This window comes from Fringilla coelebs, assembly GCF_963513975.1.
Source record: "Fringilla coelebs genome assembly, chromosome: 17".
Taxonomy (NCBI): Eukaryota; Metazoa; Chordata; class Aves; order Passeriformes; family Fringillidae; genus Fringilla; species Fringilla coelebs.
In genome coordinates this window covers 3,617,827-3,634,082 of record NC_140043.1, presented here as the reverse complement: position 1 = coordinate 3,634,082, position 16,256 = coordinate 3,617,827, and the positions used below count along the sequence as shown (strand labels likewise).

Genomic DNA, 16,256 nt, shown 5'->3' with positions numbered 1-16,256 from the left:
TGGGCACTGTGTGCCCTTGCTCTCACAGGGGAGGCAGCAGCATCTAGTGGCCAGGTGCCCCAAGGGCCCTGGCAGGGTTCCCACCGGCGGCTGGGTCCTGACCCGTCTTTTTCCTAAAGAGCAAATATCTTCCAGCAGACAGTTTCCACTTGGCAAAGTGAAAACCATCTGCTACAATGTTTTTTCCTTGTTTCAGACACACCTGTTCTGCCATACCCTCAGGAAACCTTTGTTCTGGCCTGGAAAATGCAGAGCAGAGGTGGGAGGGCGGCTCTGGCTGTCCCTGTTCCCACACAGACTGAATCAGCTCAGCCCTGAAACACATCCAGTGGTGCTGGAGCATGAAAGAAAAACCTGCAGGGCTACACTTGCCATGCAGCAGTGGGCAAGAGGGAAAAGCTGATCATGAAAGTTTAAGATGCATTTTTCTTCCCTTCTAAGTTGCACAAAGGCTGTGAATCAAGGGAAGAGCATTTTGTAGAATGGTTTTTATGATTTTAGAAGAAATGCTGAAAGACTACAATAAGCCTTCAGAAAAATAATCCATTTTATTAGATCACAACCCTCTAATTCTGCTTTAGGAGCTGCTGCTTGAAATTCTCCAGCAACTCAGGTGCAAACTGGTCAGCAGTCAAGTTCTTAACGTTCATGATCTCCTGGTGGGCTTCCAGGAAGAGCTGCTTCCCCACAGCCTCCTCCACCCGCCTGCGCCACTCGGCCAGCCTCGGCCTCTCCTCAAACAGGTCATAGCCAGCACACACGGGCTGCAGAGACACACACAGGGTGAGACAGAGGGAGGACAACGGGGCAGCTGCCAGGGGTGCACCCAGTGACAGTGGATGTGCTGCTGCCTCAAGGAGCAGACAGTCAGGACATCAGGTGGAGCTCATCTCTGGCTCTTGGGTCACAGGAGGCAAGTGGTGACACCCTGAGCAGCTGCTGCCCCTTGGGACCTGCAGCAAAGGGCTCTGCCATGGCTAACCCCAGAATGGTCCAACACAGAGCATGGGAGTCCATGCACACCAACACAGCTCTTCCAAATACCTGTACTTTCCTGCCTAGCTTGTAACTTATCTTTCTTTCCTGATGAATTCTGTCCATATTTCTATAGAAGGAGCTGTTTCATCCAAGTAGGTTTTCCCCAGTAAAATTAATTGTGATGGAAGTCAAAAAGGAGCAAGACTTCAACCCCAGGGAAGATTTTGCCATCACAGAGGTGGGGGTGCAGCAGCCCCCTGGGCTGGCCTGCCCACAGCCCAGCTCACATTCCAGCTGTGCTGGGGTTGATGCTCACCTGCATGAGCTCCACCAGCGCCACGAGGTCTGCCAGGGAGACCTCGCTGCCTGCGATGAAGGGCTTGTCCTGCAAGAACTTTTCCTCAAACTGCTTCAGGGCAACATTCAGCTCTTCAGTGGCAAACTCCAGCTTCTCTGGAGGAAGTGGCTGGCCTGTGATGAGAGGCAGCAGCACCTGGCAGGGAGGAGAAACAATCTGCTTTTTATGTGCTTCCTTCCAAATCTACTAATCACACTCTCACTGCCCTCTTCTGAGGATCCCTCACCAGCCATGCATGAGAACAACCAGAGCAGCTCATCAACCCTGCCAGGTTAACATTCATGTCAGTCCTTACTTCCTGCCTCTCCTTGTCTGCTGCCTAAAAATCTGAAAATTCAACCACAAGAGTCTCCTCTCAAAGTGATGCCTTGTTCAGGCTGGCCTAGAACAGAGACTAGACAGAGCTAAAGAATAAAGTAGGGATTTAGTAGGAGATCTCAATGGATCCACCTTGGACAGCACCAGAGCCCAGCCAGGGCTGCACCCCAGGTGAACCCAAAATTGACACCCAGTCACAGGGTCTCTCCCTCTGATCAGTTCTGCTCCATTTGCATTTTGGAGTTAATTGTCCAATTACAGCTTTAGCTTATGAAGTCCCATCCTTCTTGTTTTTCTCTCTTCAGCCCACGGTGTTTGTACTCTTGGGCCTGAGGTTTGGATAATTAGTCCTTGGTGCCCAGCTGGAGCAGGAATTGTTTTGTCTCCGTGCTCTGTGCACAGAGCTCACCATCCCCTCACATGAAACCCAGACCCACCCACTAAAGCAGCACAGAATTTGAAAAATAGAAAAGCCAAAACCTGAGGCATCAAAGGGAAGACTGTACCATCTGCCAGCACCTGCATTTTGTTTTGCAGAGCAAAATTGATTCCTTCCCTGAAGGCAGGCAGCACTGAGCTGTGTCTGGGGGAGCTGCTCACCCACTGCTTTTGCTCTGGATTTACCTTTGGCTGCAGCATGAAGGACCCAGCCTACTTCAGCTAGGCTCACTTCAGCAGCTAAGTCAGTTTTTTCCCATCTCTCACTTGGCTTGTACATTTGCTGAGAAAGGCCCTGCAGACAGGCAGGCCATTTCACTTACAGCCCTTAGCACCTCATTTTTGATCTAAGATGGTTTTACCTTGCTTAGGAACAACTTGCTCCCCTTGGCACGGATGTTGATGTGCTGCCAGCACAGGTACTCATCAACCCTGGCCCTTCTCTGCAGGTCAGCTGGGTACCAGTGATCAGGAGTCTTGAATTTCTGGGCCAGGTACAGGAGGATTGCAATGCTGCCCAAAGAGCAAGACAGACTGGTGAGCTGATCATCTCAGATTAAAGCACCTCATCCTTTCTTTCCCCCCCCAAATTTTGCACTGCTGGACAAACAGCCACACAAACCTGATGGGAGTCAGGCAGAAGCACAGGAGTTTGTGCTGCTGCCTGTGCACCACAATCTAATAAAAGTAATTGCCCAGCAAGACAGGAGTGGTCTGCTGGTACAGCTTGCAGCAAATAGAAGCTGTAGAAGGAGTTTATACCAAATCTGAGCTTCACGTTGCCAGGCCATCCAGCAGTGGGTGCCTTATGTCAGATTTCCTGCACTGACCTACAGCCTCCAGCTGCAGGCAGAGAGCAGCACTCCTGGACAGGTATTTAAGCTCAGAAGCAATGCCTACAAAGCAGCAAAGTGGCTCCAACAGCAGCTTTTTCTACTGTTAATGCTGTTCAAGTTGCTGACATAAGATAGCTTCTCTTGAAACACAGGATTGTTATGCATAAGTGGAACAAAGGATAGGAGGGAGACAAAAACCTGCCTGAGTACCCTGGCAGAATCCAAGCATTGGGATAAACAACACTGCAGCAGGGGATTGAGCTCACTGGAGTCTCACCTCTCTGCTAAGGTGAAAGAACCATCCTTCAGGGCAGGCACCTTCATCAGGACGTTCACCTGCCGGAACTCCTCTGTCTTGTGCTCCCCTGAGGAGGGAAAGGAGAAGTTTTACTTGGCAGGGAATCTCAGGACCTGCTTGGAAACACCTGAGGAGTTTGTGGGGACTGTCCAGCTTCAAGTTCCTGTTTTTGATTGTACAAATGGAGTTTCTAAGCGCTGCAGGGTGAGGAGGGGGCTAGCCCTGTGGTATCAGCTTACTTGCTGATTATTGCCTGCATACCAGACCCACCTATGGACCAAGGGCAGGATGGTTAGGAGTCCTTTCATACCAACAGCACTTGACAGCTTGGGGCTCTGTCCACTCCAAGTGTGTGCCTGGAAGTGCCTGTCCTCTACAAAGCCAGAGGGAGCACCAAGCACCTTGGAGGAAAGGGATCTCACTAACCCTTTCCTCCAAGGAAGGGAGGACAGCGAGAAAGCAGATACCTTTTTCTGGAAGATAGTGTAATTTATATTCAATTATACTTTCTAAAGTCCACAGATGAAAATAAATTCCTGTGATTCCATGTAGCTCCTGTGCATCTTGCAATCTTTTGTAAGAGCAAATATGGATTTGAGGTTGCTTTTAAGCTATCTTGTAGGTCCTCCCCAAAAGGTAGGCAGAGTGAACATGACAGGAGAAAGTGCTTTGCTCACCTGAGGTCTCAGTGTGCTCCATTCTGTCTGAAACCACTCCCAGAAGTCCTGCCCTATGTGACTTGTTTGTGACAGCCTTTTCCACCCACTCACTTCAGTCACATGTGGCTGCCTGGGCATTCAAGCCTCTCTAATGTGTAACTAACCTTGTGCCCCATCCTGCTGTGGGAGCCATCTGAGGATCTGTGTGCCAGAGGAGATGCTCTGGAAGCAAATTTAGCTTTTCTGGCACTTGACAAACCTGATTTGTGACTATTCCCCTGTCACTTGGCTCACAGCCCACCTCCCCTACCCCTCTCAGAAAGATGAAGTGTGCAGATTCCAGGTCTTCAGGTGTCCTTTGAATGCCAGGTGATCCCTGCCCTTTCTCACTCCTTCTACCCCTTTCATTCACCCTGCCCTGCTGGGGGCTGAGAGCTTTTCTGGGGCATCACATTTAAGCCACCAGCCCAATTCTGAGCCTCAGTTCTCTCACCTTGTCCTTACAAACTGTGCAGTGACAGCTGCCAGGATCCTCCCTCCCTGTGGCACCCAGTGCAGGTACCTGGAGAGCTTCCCCATGGCATGGGAGGTGCACCCAAATCACCCATGCCAAATCCACAGGCCAAAGCAAATTCCCAAGGGGCACAGAACTTTGGGAATCTGTGATTTAATTCCCTTTCCTTCACTTCCCCTATCCTTGCATTTCAGTTGTTCCTCTTTCTTTGGTGCTCTCATTCCTTGCTAGCTTCCTCTCCTTTGCTCCAGTGTCTCACCACAACAAGTAATTTATTGGGAAAGAAGGGGAAGGACACAAGATGAGCCAGCCTCCAGGTAGAGAGAATTGCAAAAGTTTTTGCTATGAGACAAGTGGGAGGAAAGGCCACAGTAAGGTACAACCAACACAAAGGTGCAGGGGAACACCCAAAGACTCAAGCACAACATGTCTGAGATTTATCTCAAGTTGGAGTTTCTTTTGTTCCTTACTCAATTTCAGCTCCAGGAGCCTTCTCATCTTTCATTGTTTTTAAGCATTACTTACTGAGGCCTTTTTATGCCCAATGCATGACCTTAATTTCAAATCCATCAGATATCTGGAGAGGCTGAAGGATAGGTTTTACCAGCTTCAATTACAAAGAAAGAAGATACAGATCTTTGGATCTCCTTTGGTGAAAAGACACCTTTGGACAGGCTCCTACCAGTTATCAGTTGGTTTGAACCCAACTAAACCACCTCCCTTCATTTCTCAGTGTTCAGATTACCGCCAGCTGCATTGTCTCGCTCCACAGCTTCTCAAGCTGGTCCTCAACCCTCCCAAAATAACCAGACCACAAACCACTGGAGCCAGTGGAACCCCCAGAGGGGCAGCCCTAGCCCTGCCCCTCCTGCCCACGGGCACAGCTCGGTGCATGACAGCCTCCCAGGGGGTTCACCCGTGCCACAGGAGAAGGGCTGCTCCCAGCTACTGCTGCTCTCACCAGAACACACATTTTCCTAAGGTGAACTCCTGAACCAGAGCCCCACAGCTCAGCTGTCCTCGCCTCACCCCAGTGTCCCATCTCTGCAGCGTTTTGTTTCCCATCTCAATGGGGAATGCCCCAGATCTGGCACATCCTGAGCGCTTCTCAGAAAAGCGTCTCTGTTTTTCAGAGACCCATTTGCTGCTGGGTGGGGCCGATTTCAAAGATATCACATGCCCTGGCAGAGTCCTGTTTGCTGCAGAGGAGCACAGGCACTGAAATCGGTACTTAAACTACAGGATTGCAGAATTAGGTACTGATTTTGTGTCGACACCAGGGATCCCCTGCAGCAGGAGGGCCACCCCACCCTCTCTCAGCATCTCACACTGGGGGGGATGGTGAGTGACTGCCCGATGGCTGAAACCCAGCATCCCCCAAGAGAGCAGCGGGACACCCCAAAGCGGGGCTGGGACCCTGGGACACCCCAAAGCGGGGCTGGGACCGCCTGGGACACCCCCAAAGCGGGGCTGGGACCGCTGGGACACCCCCAAAGCGGGGCTGGGACCGCCTGGGACACCCCCAAAGCGGGGCTGGGAGCGCCTGGGACACCCCAAAGCGGGGCTGGGACCGCCTGGCACACCCCCAAAGAGGGGCTGGGACCGCCTGGGACACCCCAAAGCGGGGCTGGGAGCGCCTGGGACACCCCAAAGCGGGGCTGGCAGCGAGCAGCGGGACACCCCAAAGCGGGGCTGGGAGCGCCCGGGAGCCAGCGGTGCCCCCCGCCCCCGGCCCCGCTCACCCTTGGCCAGCTGCACCCGCTTGAACTCGAAGGGGATGTTGTTGCTCCGGGCGAAGATGTAGAGCGCCCGGCAGGGCTGCGAGAGCAGGTCCAGGTACAGCTCCAGCCCCATCCTGCCGCTGTCACTGTCGCTGTCGCCGCCGCCCCCGGCCGGGGCTGTTAAAGCCGTCCCGCCGGTCCCGCCCAGCGCTGCCCCAGGGGCGGTGCCGAGCGCGGGACACGGCCGGGGCTCTGCGGGGCGAGGGCTCGGCTGGGCTGTGCCCCCGCACAGCCCGTGGCATATTGGCTGGTCCCGATAAGTGCCCTCAGTGATAAAGCAGAGCCCGGCTGAGGGGACGCGAGAGGCAGATCCTGGTTCTGCCCGTGGGAGCTCACAGCTCTTGCACAAGAGGACTTTCCATTCCTGTGGCTCCAGCAGCAGCCCAGACACCCGTGCCATGGAAAACAACTGGAGAGCAAGCACTCACAGCAGAACACACTGCTTCACTGCTATAAAACAACCTTGCTCCTTTCTTAACAAGATTCAACCACCAGTCCCAAACCCCATTTCTTCAAGATTCCCAGCTTTCAATCTTTTACTGCTAATGCTGGTGTATGTTGATTTTGCTTTGCAAAACAGTAAGCCAGAGCTGGAGCCATTCCTGCTGAAGGAAAAGCAACCCTTGGAGAGTAGCTGCAGGCCACAGCTACATGGCAGCCCTAAACCTTCTGCCAGGACAGCTAAAAATACCATGGCATGTGTCAAATACAGACTTAGGGCTTGCAGTGACACCAGCTGGCTCCAGCACATTCATATTAGCCATCAGACATTTCAGTCTGCATCACCATCAATCTACCCTTAATAATACCTGCTGTTACCTCTGGTATAGAACACTGGAGGGAAACAACACAGGCAAGAAAAGGACAAGGCTGTAGCAGTGAGAAGTCCTTTAAGCAATATCTCCATCCCTAATCATAAAGTACAGTGAGTTGGAAGGGACCCACAAAGATCATAAAATCCAGTTCCTGCACCCAGGAATCTTTATTAGACACTTAAAAAAATATAGATAATATTTATTTAATATTTACTTAAAAGTTGGAGTCACTGTGCCTAGAGCAGCTCTTCAAACACGTTTCTGCTTTAGGCACTGCACAGGTGTTTGTGCATCTGCAGACACACAGAACCACTGTCCCAGGCAGGAGTGAGGGCCCAGCCCTCACTGGAGCACAGCAGTTCCATCAGGCCCTGGTGGCAATTCTACACATGCCAGCAGGATATGATGCAAAGTCCTCTTCAAGACAACCTGTATCTCAAAATTTATCTTTTTTTCTTTTTTTTTTAAACCAGCAACTGAACTCTGTCCACAGTGTCCTTGAAAGAGGAATAAGGCCTGCAATAGCTGACTTGAGATATGATAAGGCTGAGGAACTGAGGGGCCATGACTCAGTGTGGCTGTGCTGGGGAGCAGCCCCTGGCCTGTCCCACGCAGCAGCTGCAGTGACACATCAGCCAGCTCAGCTTCCACTCCTCAGGCTCGCTTCTGTGCTCGCTCATTCTGTTCAAAATTAAAATTGAGAAGGTGACTGAAGATGCCCCTGTCCCAGAGTCACACAGAAGGGACTTCAGGGAGGAGCAGGACCATTTAATAAACTTTTCTGTTCCAGTTCTCAAACATTCCTAGTCTACAACTCAAAATCATCATTTTTCAGGGCCAGGTATTTATGAGTTCTCAGATTAGAGAGCAGAATACTTGCCCAAATCATGCAGCACAAAGTCTATTAAGGATCCCTAGTCCACCCATCTGGCAAGGTAAATGCTACCCTGCTTTTGTCTCCAAGTTCTCAACTTCACACTGGTGTATAAAAAAGGGCCTGCAGATAGCTGTACATTACAGCCTTGAACTCTGTAGTGACAAAAGGTTTAATCTCTGCAAGCATTTTGCTTGCAGTCCTCTGGGTAGCTGAATCATAGAATAATGAGGTTGGAAGAGACCTCTAAGATCAAAAATCCCAGCTACAAAATCCCAGCTGTCAAAATCCCAGCTACAGAGGTAAAGAGAAGGACAGAACAGAAAAAACCCACCAAAAATCAGAATTGCTTTGGTTGAAAAAGACTCTTAAGACCATTGAATCTACCCATGTACCTGGCACTGCCAAGCCTACCACTAAATTCCCAGGTGCCACAGCTACACATCTTTCAAACCCCTCCAGGAATGCTGCCTAACTTTGACAGAAAACCTTTCTCCCCTCCTCACCCTTACTGAGTTTTCCATAACAATGCACCCACCAGTGCTGCCTCCACCAATGCTGAATTGGTATTATCACAGATGAAGGAAAGGATCCTGGACTCCAACACTTGTGTGCTAAGCATGAATTGAAAAAAAACCCCAAAAATCAAACTGCAACTTGCACAGCTTGTTTTTTCTTCCCCATTTCAATTACCTTGACTGTCTTCTCAAGCTTACACAGAGCTCCCTCATACTGGGGCACCAGTGGCTTCAGGGAGTTGCCCTTCACTGGGTGTTTCTGGATGTCCTGGATGCCAGCATCCCTGAGCATCCGCAGGAACCGCCGCTCCTGCACGAGATGAGACTGGAGATGAGACACCCCCCTGCCCAGCAGCTACAGGATCAGCACATTTGGGAACATGCTGCTTACTCAGGAAATAACTGAAGTTTCCAAGCACAAAGCTCAGCTGACTGGAAAAGGTGGGAAGCAGTAGGAACTTTATGATCCTTATGCCCCTGAGTGCATCCTTACCAAATGATTCCCACAGCAAAGACATACCTGAATTCTAAGGACCAAGCTGAAAGCAACACCTGCTTCTCCTGCACGAGCTGTTCTTCCAACTCTGAAAACAGAGAAAGTAGCTTCAAGTCAGTTTAGGCCCACAATCACTGCTATTATCAATTCCAAGATTTTGATGCTGAAATTCTCCAGTTTTAAGAAACTCTGACTCCAAGCAATGCTAGGCTTAATTTTTGCTAGAAAGCTATTTGCATATTAAAGTAAAAAGAAAAGCTAAAAGCCCTTTTAAGTGCATGTCACCTTTGCTAAATATTTCAAAATAAACCAAGCTCAGAATCTTGTTCCTGTTGCCTTACCGGTGAACATAGGTCCTGATGAACTGGGGTGCATCATAGTTGATCACATATTTCACTCCTTTCACATCAATCCCTCGGGCTGTGGCATCTGTGCTGATTAACCTGTTTGTAAATGTATGTACAGCCATGTTCAGGTAACATCTCAGGCACTACCCACACACAAATCAAACAGCAGTGAACACAGCACAACTCCTGCTGATCTCTGTTCAAACTGGACAGTCAGCCTCTGCCCCTAAGGCTGGCAGCAGTCACCCCTTATTGCCACTGGCCTTGTTAGCAGCCCACAGACCTCTGAGCATCACTACAGGCTTGTCACCCTCTGCTGAGCATGAAAAGTTACTGGGTGTTTCCAGGTCCTCCAAGCATGCCAGACACCTCCCAGCTCATACAAATCTCTACGGAATCTGAACATTCCATACAAGCACAGAACACACAGATAGTGAGGTGAGAAATTCCAGTAGTCAAGGAGGAATTCATACACCAGGTTTGGATAAAAAAAACACCCAAAACCCAAGTTTTAACCTCTTCCTCAGAGACAATGTACAGATACAATCTCATATAGCTACCAAAACCACAATGCAAATCACACACATGGGTAGAAGTAGATCTGTAATGCCAGTCTGAGCAGGGATTGCTTTGGTAGGAAGCTGTAACACTAAATACAGTTCAAGCACAAACACCCATTCCCACCCTACAAACTCCAGATTTGCAAACCTGTGTGTTTTGGCAACTCTAGGAACTCAAATTTATATTTATTGCTTGTTGTAAAACAACAGAGGAAATTCAGACTGCAGCTAGATTAGAACAGGCTGAGTTACATGAAGGATCAAAGTCACAAATCCAAGTCTCACACCCCTTCTGCAACAGACTCCTGCATGTTTCAGAAGACCCCAAGTAACTGTGTCCCAACTGTGTCCCTTGTTCTGTTTAGCTTTTTACACTGCAACCAGCCTCTGCTGGAAAACACACAGGAAACTAGTTTAAGATGCTCACAGTTGTATTTTTCCTTGTTCAAACTCCTTCATGGTTCTCTTTCTCTCATTTGGAGTTAACCGAGAAGAAAACTCCGCCACCGTGACTCCACCAAAGGCTTGAACCAGCAGGAACAACCTGCAGGCAAACGAGAGAGAAACTGTCACTTCTTCACCTCTGAAAGATCCCTTGACAAACACCACTGGAGTCATCTCATCCATGTTTACCTGTGGGAGGCTTCCCTGGAGTTGGTGAAGCACAACACACGGGTGAATTTCATTTTCAGCATGAAATACAAGAGGATCAAGGGCTTGGAATTCAGGTCACAAGGCACGTAACATTGCTGCAGTCAACAGGGAAGGAGTTCAGAGAGAAAAATCACTTCTTGCCAAGACTACCCTGAAACCCCCTGCCTGCCCACGACCTACACAGGCCTGGATGTTTTACAGCTGACTAACAGCAGCAAAACCAGAGCCCATAATGCAATCCCCTTTAGAATAAACAGGCTGGCAGGACACAACACCAGTGGAGACAGGAGACCCGAGCTGTTCTAATGCTCTTGTATCTCCACAGCAAGTAAGAACATGCACTGCCCTCCTGGCCTGTGCACACATGTCTTGAAATGAATGTTAGACATATGGACAACTGATAGGGACTACTATCATTATTATGACTTCCTAGTTCCACTCCCCATTGCTGATAAATGTAATTCCACATGAAGACAGATTGATTAAAAAAAAAAATCAAGTCTTAACCCAATGAATATTGAGTAGTGAGAAAACAAATGTGCAAAGGTACAGCTCTCTGGGTCATATATACTCCCAGAGCCACTTTTGTAAGGAAACATAGGGAAGACACAGCTGTTTTAGGGTAGAGCCACAATTAGTCCAGAATAAAACAAATCTTCAAGTATAACTTATTCAAAAGAATTCACATCATACCGATAGTCCCTCTGGGAGCGTGTATTTATTATTGGTATTTTGTTCAGTTTCTGTTCCATCTCTATTTTTCTCAGAATACACAGATGTGAAGAGACGAGGCTGGAATAAATCCAGCTGCTGCAATTTCTCTGGGTCCTGGGTCAGTGTGGCTGAAAACAGCAGTTTCTGTAAGGGTATCTGAGGAGAGCAGGAACTGAAAGAAACAGCACACAGAAACTGGGCTTTGAGGATGGGGCAAAGGAACTTCACCCCAAGTGCCTTCACATGATGAAAGGGAAGCAATCAATGCTCTTTGATGCTCTTTTCCTGCCCTGGGCCTCTCCTGTTGGCTCTGTTTTATGGTGGAGTTCACAGACAGAACTGATGACCATTCTCAGACAAGTGCACAACCCCAATCCATTACTGCTGCACAAGTCCCTGCACCCTGGTTACCCATGTTCTCATTCTAGTCATGTCCTTCCTTGGCCATTCCCCTCAGTTTCTGACTCATCTCTGCCATTGCTGTACAAGAACAGCAGCTGTAGATAGTTAATTGCAGGAGTTCTCCTCCAGATCCATTACTCAGCTTTGCCAGAAGGCATTACTACAGCTACTGTGCAAATGGATCACAGATTTGCAATGTTTGTGCTTTCTCTTGATGTTCCTTTAGTCTACAGAAGGAAAGCCTGGAGAACACAATACTTAGCCTGAAGGACATCCCCTGACATCAGCTGTTCACTGCCTTATTTTGGTAGACATTTCTCAGAAGAATGAAGCTTTGAGACTCTGTGTGGCAGTGTACACTGAAGCAGGGCAGTGACATGCAAGTTGTGGTGTCCATACTACCAGTTCAAAGAAATGCACTCTGCAACTTACCTGGCTGCTGTTAAAGGCCCTGGCTTGGTCCTCTGAAAAAGCATGTTGGAGCCAGAGTGACTTTCTCCTTGGAATGCAGCTTTGACAATTTGGTTGAGACAGTTCTGGTGCATGTCATCAATCATACGGTCAGCCTCATCCACGATCTGAGTTCACAAGGATGAAAACCACCACTTGTTAAATACTGGCAGCTTTTATTTTCCTTTGTATCTGTAACCAGTGAGCCAGAAGGTAAGACAATGGAAGCTTCTAGTCAACAGAATTGCTTTCCTTGCCCATCCTTACTCCAACCTTGCAAGAGACTGAGAGAAGAGGAAGTGGGTGGATGCTTGCGTGTCACGAGTTGGAATCAAACATCTCATCTTGTGACTGCTCCCTCCACAATCTGGAGTGCAGAAAAGCCCACACAACAGCTCCAGCAGAGAGGTATTTCTGTTGCACACAAGAGGCAAGCAGGAATTACTGCTGCAGCAGACACTGCTCTCAGATGGGAGAGCTGTGGTGACTCACCAGGAAGCGAAGCTGTGTCAGGCTGAAGCCTGGGGTCTGGTTAATGTGATCCGTGAGCCTCCCTGGCGTGGCCACCACTATGTCAGCCAGGCTGCAGTAGCCTGTCACTCTGAAAGGACAAGCAGCCCATCAGTAAGTCTCTCTTCTCACAATAAAGCCTTAGCAGAGACCTTAATAAGCAAACCTTAAGGTTTCTCTACCACTCAATTAACTGAGGAATAACAAAATTCACATATAGAGCTGACACTGGAGAGCACGCAGGGGCAGTGGTGGACATCAAATCCAGTCTCCACAGTGCTATTTCAAACAGAAAGTGTCACTCTTCATTGCTCTTCAAAAGAGTTTAATTGCAGAAAAACCCCACACAGGGATATGTACCCATGGGCACAAGGTAAACATTTGCATTCTGAGCATTTGCTGGTGAAGATCCCCAAAAATCCAGCAAAACATTACAATCACAAAAGGGCAGTAACAAGCACTGTGACAAAGACAGAACCACCAGAGTCCAGCATATAAACCCATTATCCAAAACCACGATAACCTGATGCTGTACTGCAGTAGTCCATATCTTGACCCCACCCTAATGACATTAATTAGCATGCAATCTTCATAAACCTTGTCAAAATACCTTTTCACCTACTTTTTCTGGACAAGCATCTCCTGCTCCTTTGCAAAAGATTTCTGGCCAGTAATCAAAACGACCTTCAGACCTGTCCCGTCAGTGTAAACGTTGAACACTTTACTCACCTGCAAAGAGGTCAAGAGGCTTTGTCAGCTGCCACAGCATCAGCTGCAGGAAGTACTTCCCACTGCATGAACAGCATCAAACCCTCTGGCAGCTCTTATCCTGCTCCACAGAGCAGCCAAAGGACTGGCTGCACAGCCTGTCCCTCAGCCCAGCTCTGCTCAGACACAGTGAGGAGCCCCTTACCTGCTGTGCCAGTTCTTTGGTGGGCAGAACAGCCAGAGCTCGGACGTGGCAAACCACTCGATCCAACAGAACCTGCCAAAACAGAGGCCAAGTGAGTCCCTAACAGCACAGGGGAGAACAGGGCTCTGGGGCTAACCTAGAGAGAGAAGATGGTAAAAAACATAAAACATTCCTCCAGTTTTATGTTTCCATTTTTTCTCTCTCCACCCTCCCAACTCCTCATGCTGTGCCTGCTGTCTGAGAAAAGCAGTGGGAAGCTGACAAGAAGCTCCCTCAGACAGCTCTGGGCTGAAAATCTGCCGCCTTATGCCCACACATCCCTCGGCTTTTCCACCTGCTCTGAAGTTCACAAAAGCAATGCCAGCATTTCCTCAGAGCCACCTCCCTGAGGATGAACTCACCTGCACGATGGGGATGACAAAGGACAGGGTCTTGCCACTGCCCGTGGGGGCTGAGACACAGATGTCCCTGGGGCGGAACCCGCCCCGGCCCAGCAGGTACCCGTGGGCTGCACTCTGCAGAATGGCAGGAATCACCTCGGCCTGGACTGAGCAAAAGCAGAGATAAACACACACTGTATGCCCCACCAACTCACCAAGAGCTGAAAATGTTATGTAAAAGCATTAATGAAATGAGAAAATGTGTGCTGGCTGCTCAGCATGACCCTGATAGGCCTCAGACACAGCCTAAGTCTCCAGGACTAAGGTCACTCTCTGTCCTTGCATCCAGCTGTCCTTTCTTATTTAAGAACTGGTATTTATCATGCTTGTTTGAAAGACTGGCAAAATAACAGAAAACAAACAGATTTCTCTTTTTGTTTGGATATTTTTGCAGTGCTTTAATGAGCTGAATGAATTCCCAGAAAGCTCTGATCAGCAGCAGTGGAAAGGAAGGAGCTAAAGCACAAGCTTCCACAAGGAGCAAAACTGGGAGGACAGGAGTAAGACTTCCCTCTTTGGGCAGCTCTGAGCCATCACTCCAAGCTCTATTTATGAGCAGGTAACAGACTTTTCCTCAGCCCAGACAAAGCTTTGAGAAAGAAGGGTTAAATCTCCTACAATCACTTCCATGCACTACGTTCTGTCCTGCATTTTACTTCCCTGCCTACACAAAACACACAGCACCAGACTGCAGGAACTCTTTAAGTCCCTTTAGAAAGAAACCAAAGCACCATCAAGGCACCTGGAAAAAAGGAGTCAATTCCATTCATCTGCAGCTTCCTCAGCAGCCGGGGGTGGATTCCTGGCACGTCCCTGACTGGACACAGATTATCCCTGATGCGCTTCTGCACCCGCCGGGGCTCGGCAAGCCACTGAGGCAAGAAGGGCTGGACCTGAGGGGAAGGAGAATAAAGCATACCATCTGTAAAATCAACTTGTGAGAAGCCTTCTATTCCTAATCATGTCAAAATTCAGTCAAGCTGTTTACCTTCTGCACTGGCTTTGCTTCGTAGTCTCCGAGAATCATCATACTGGAGGGTGCACAATTTGCCCCTTCCCCTGAGGCTGCTGAGGGCACCTCCTCCTCTGTAGTTTTACTCCCTTCAGCTTTTTCACAGCTCTCTTTCTTCCCTGTTTCATTTTCTTGTGTTTCCTCATCTGTCTTCCTCCTTTTATTAGACTTCTTTTTAAAGTTGTTTCTGCTGTCCTCCTGTTGTTTGACATCTTCTTCAGAATCTGGAATTAGGGTGACAGCAATACAAAGCTACAGGTTAGAGCACACCACAGAAAAGGGATGTGGCAATGTTACAACACAGGACTTAGGCAACAACTTGCAAGCTCTTTTTTCCTAAAGCCAAGTGCAGAAGTCAAACATTTCTTTGTCGGTATAGACACCACAAGACTGAGGTGATGTGATGTGCTTCCCTCCTGCCCTCACACTAAACTGATCCTCAAAGTTCACAGGATGGGGCTTTCCCTTGAGAAAAAGAAAGTGGGAACATACACAGGAGATGAAAACAAAACCAGGTAAACTGGGCAAGGTACTCAAAGAGCAACTCGTGTCCACTTTTCTGTGGAAACTGCCAACCACAATGAACTGAAATCCTACAGCCTCACTTTATCCTCACCTGCTTCAGTCCCCTCTGGCTGCACTCTCGATTTTCTTCTATTTGCTTTCTTCTTCTTTGTGGGGCTGCTGCCATCTGCTGCCTCCTCAGTGCCAGCCCTTTCTTCCGAAGAGCTGCGGGGCTGTTTTGTCTTTAGCTTCTTCTGTCTGTGCGCACTGGGCTGCTCCTCACTCTCCCTTTTCCTCTTCCCCTTTCCTTCTCCGGGCTCCTCTGGCCCTTCCCTTCCCTGGGCCGGCGCCTCTCGCTGCTTCTCCTGCTGCCGGGCCCTCGCCTGGTGCTGCAGCCGCTCCAGCAGGACCCGCGCCCGGCTCTCCGCCTCCTCCTCGTGCTCGTCCTCCTCGCCGTACCTGCAGCAGCCCACACAAACCCCCTCAGGCACCGCCCGCCCGAACAGAGCTCCGGACGCGCACCCGCGCCCGGGCCCGCGGCTGAGGGAGCGCCCGGGGCAGGGGCAGGGTGCGGGTGTAGGAGGAGAGCGGGGAGAGGAGCGGGGAGCGGGGAGAAGAGCGGGGAGCGGGGAGAAGAGCGGGGAGCGGGAGCAGGGCCGTGCCCGCCGTACCTGCGGATGCAGAACAGCGCCATGGCCACGCCGCGCCGCGCCGGCGCACACGGGTGACGTCATCGCGCCCCGCCAGGGAAGCCTCCGGCAGGCGCGAGGCGAGCGCGCCCCCTGCCGGCCGGGGGTGAATGGTGGGGGGGGGCAGCGCCGCGCGTGCGCAGAGAGGGACCCTGAGGGGAGGGCGGGAAAGCGCTGA

At 49.8% G+C, this 16,256-nt stretch overlaps 2 protein-coding genes across 2 annotated transcripts; both read right to left on the bottom strand.

Moving 5' to 3' along the window:
- Positions 1 to 525: 525 nt before the first annotated feature.
- On the bottom strand, positions 526 to 6,292 carry LOC311160433 (glutathione S-transferase theta-1-like). Its single transcript, XM_084217220.1, has 5 exons — positions 6,142 to 6,292; positions 3,206 to 3,293; positions 2,455 to 2,605; positions 1,295 to 1,471; positions 526 to 764 (listed from the first exon to the last, which is right to left on the bottom strand). The coding sequence occupies exons 1-5, from the start codon at positions 6,251 to 6,253 to the stop codon at positions 567 to 569; spliced, it is 726 nt and encodes a 241-aa protein (XP_084073346.1). The 5' UTR covers positions 6,254 to 6,292; the 3' UTR covers positions 526 to 566.
- Positions 6,293 to 7,224: 932 nt separating this feature from the next.
- On the bottom strand, positions 7,225 to 16,101 carry DDX51 (DEAD-box helicase 51). The gene is made up of 16 exons (XM_084217534.1): positions 16,061 to 16,101; positions 15,502 to 15,848; positions 14,862 to 15,109; positions 14,616 to 14,766; positions 13,835 to 13,980; positions 13,434 to 13,505; positions 13,143 to 13,249; positions 12,503 to 12,611; positions 11,993 to 12,138; positions 11,138 to 11,330; positions 10,424 to 10,539; positions 10,218 to 10,334; positions 9,225 to 9,326; positions 8,908 to 8,971; positions 8,563 to 8,697; positions 7,225 to 7,676 (listed from the first exon to the last, which is right to left on the bottom strand). The coding sequence occupies exons 1-16, from the start codon at positions 16,081 to 16,083 to the stop codon at positions 7,650 to 7,652; spliced, it is 2,103 nt and encodes a 700-aa protein (XP_084073660.1). The 5' UTR covers positions 16,084 to 16,101; the 3' UTR covers positions 7,225 to 7,649.
- Positions 16,102 to 16,256: the final 155 nt, after the last annotated feature.

Excerpts from the sequence above, each read along its gene's own strand:
- DDX51 (XM_084217534.1), bottom strand. The coding sequence starts at position 16,083 with ATGGCGCTGTTCTGCATCCGCAG. Across the intron at positions 13,250-13,433 it reads CCAAAGAACTGGCACAGCAG|GTGAGTAAAGTGTTCAACGT; the intron begins GTAAGGGGCTCC and ends ACCTCTTTGCAG. Across the intron at positions 8,972-9,224 it reads ATCAGGACCTATGTTCACCG|AGTTGGAAGAACAGCTCGTG; the intron begins GTAAGGCAACAG and ends CTCTGTTTTCAG.
- LOC311160433 (XM_084217220.1), bottom strand. The coding sequence starts at position 6,253 with ATGGGGCTGGAGCTGTACCTGGACCTGCTCTCGCAGCCCTGCCGGGCG. Across the intron at positions 2,606-3,205 it reads TCTTTCACCTTAGCAGAGAG|CATTGCAATCCTCCTGTACC; the intron begins GTGAGACTCCAG and ends CTCTTTGGGCAG. Across the intron at positions 1,472-2,454 it reads GCAAGTTGTTCCTAAGCAAG|GTGCTGCTGCCTCTCATCAC; the intron begins GTAAAACCATCT and ends CCTCCCTGCCAG.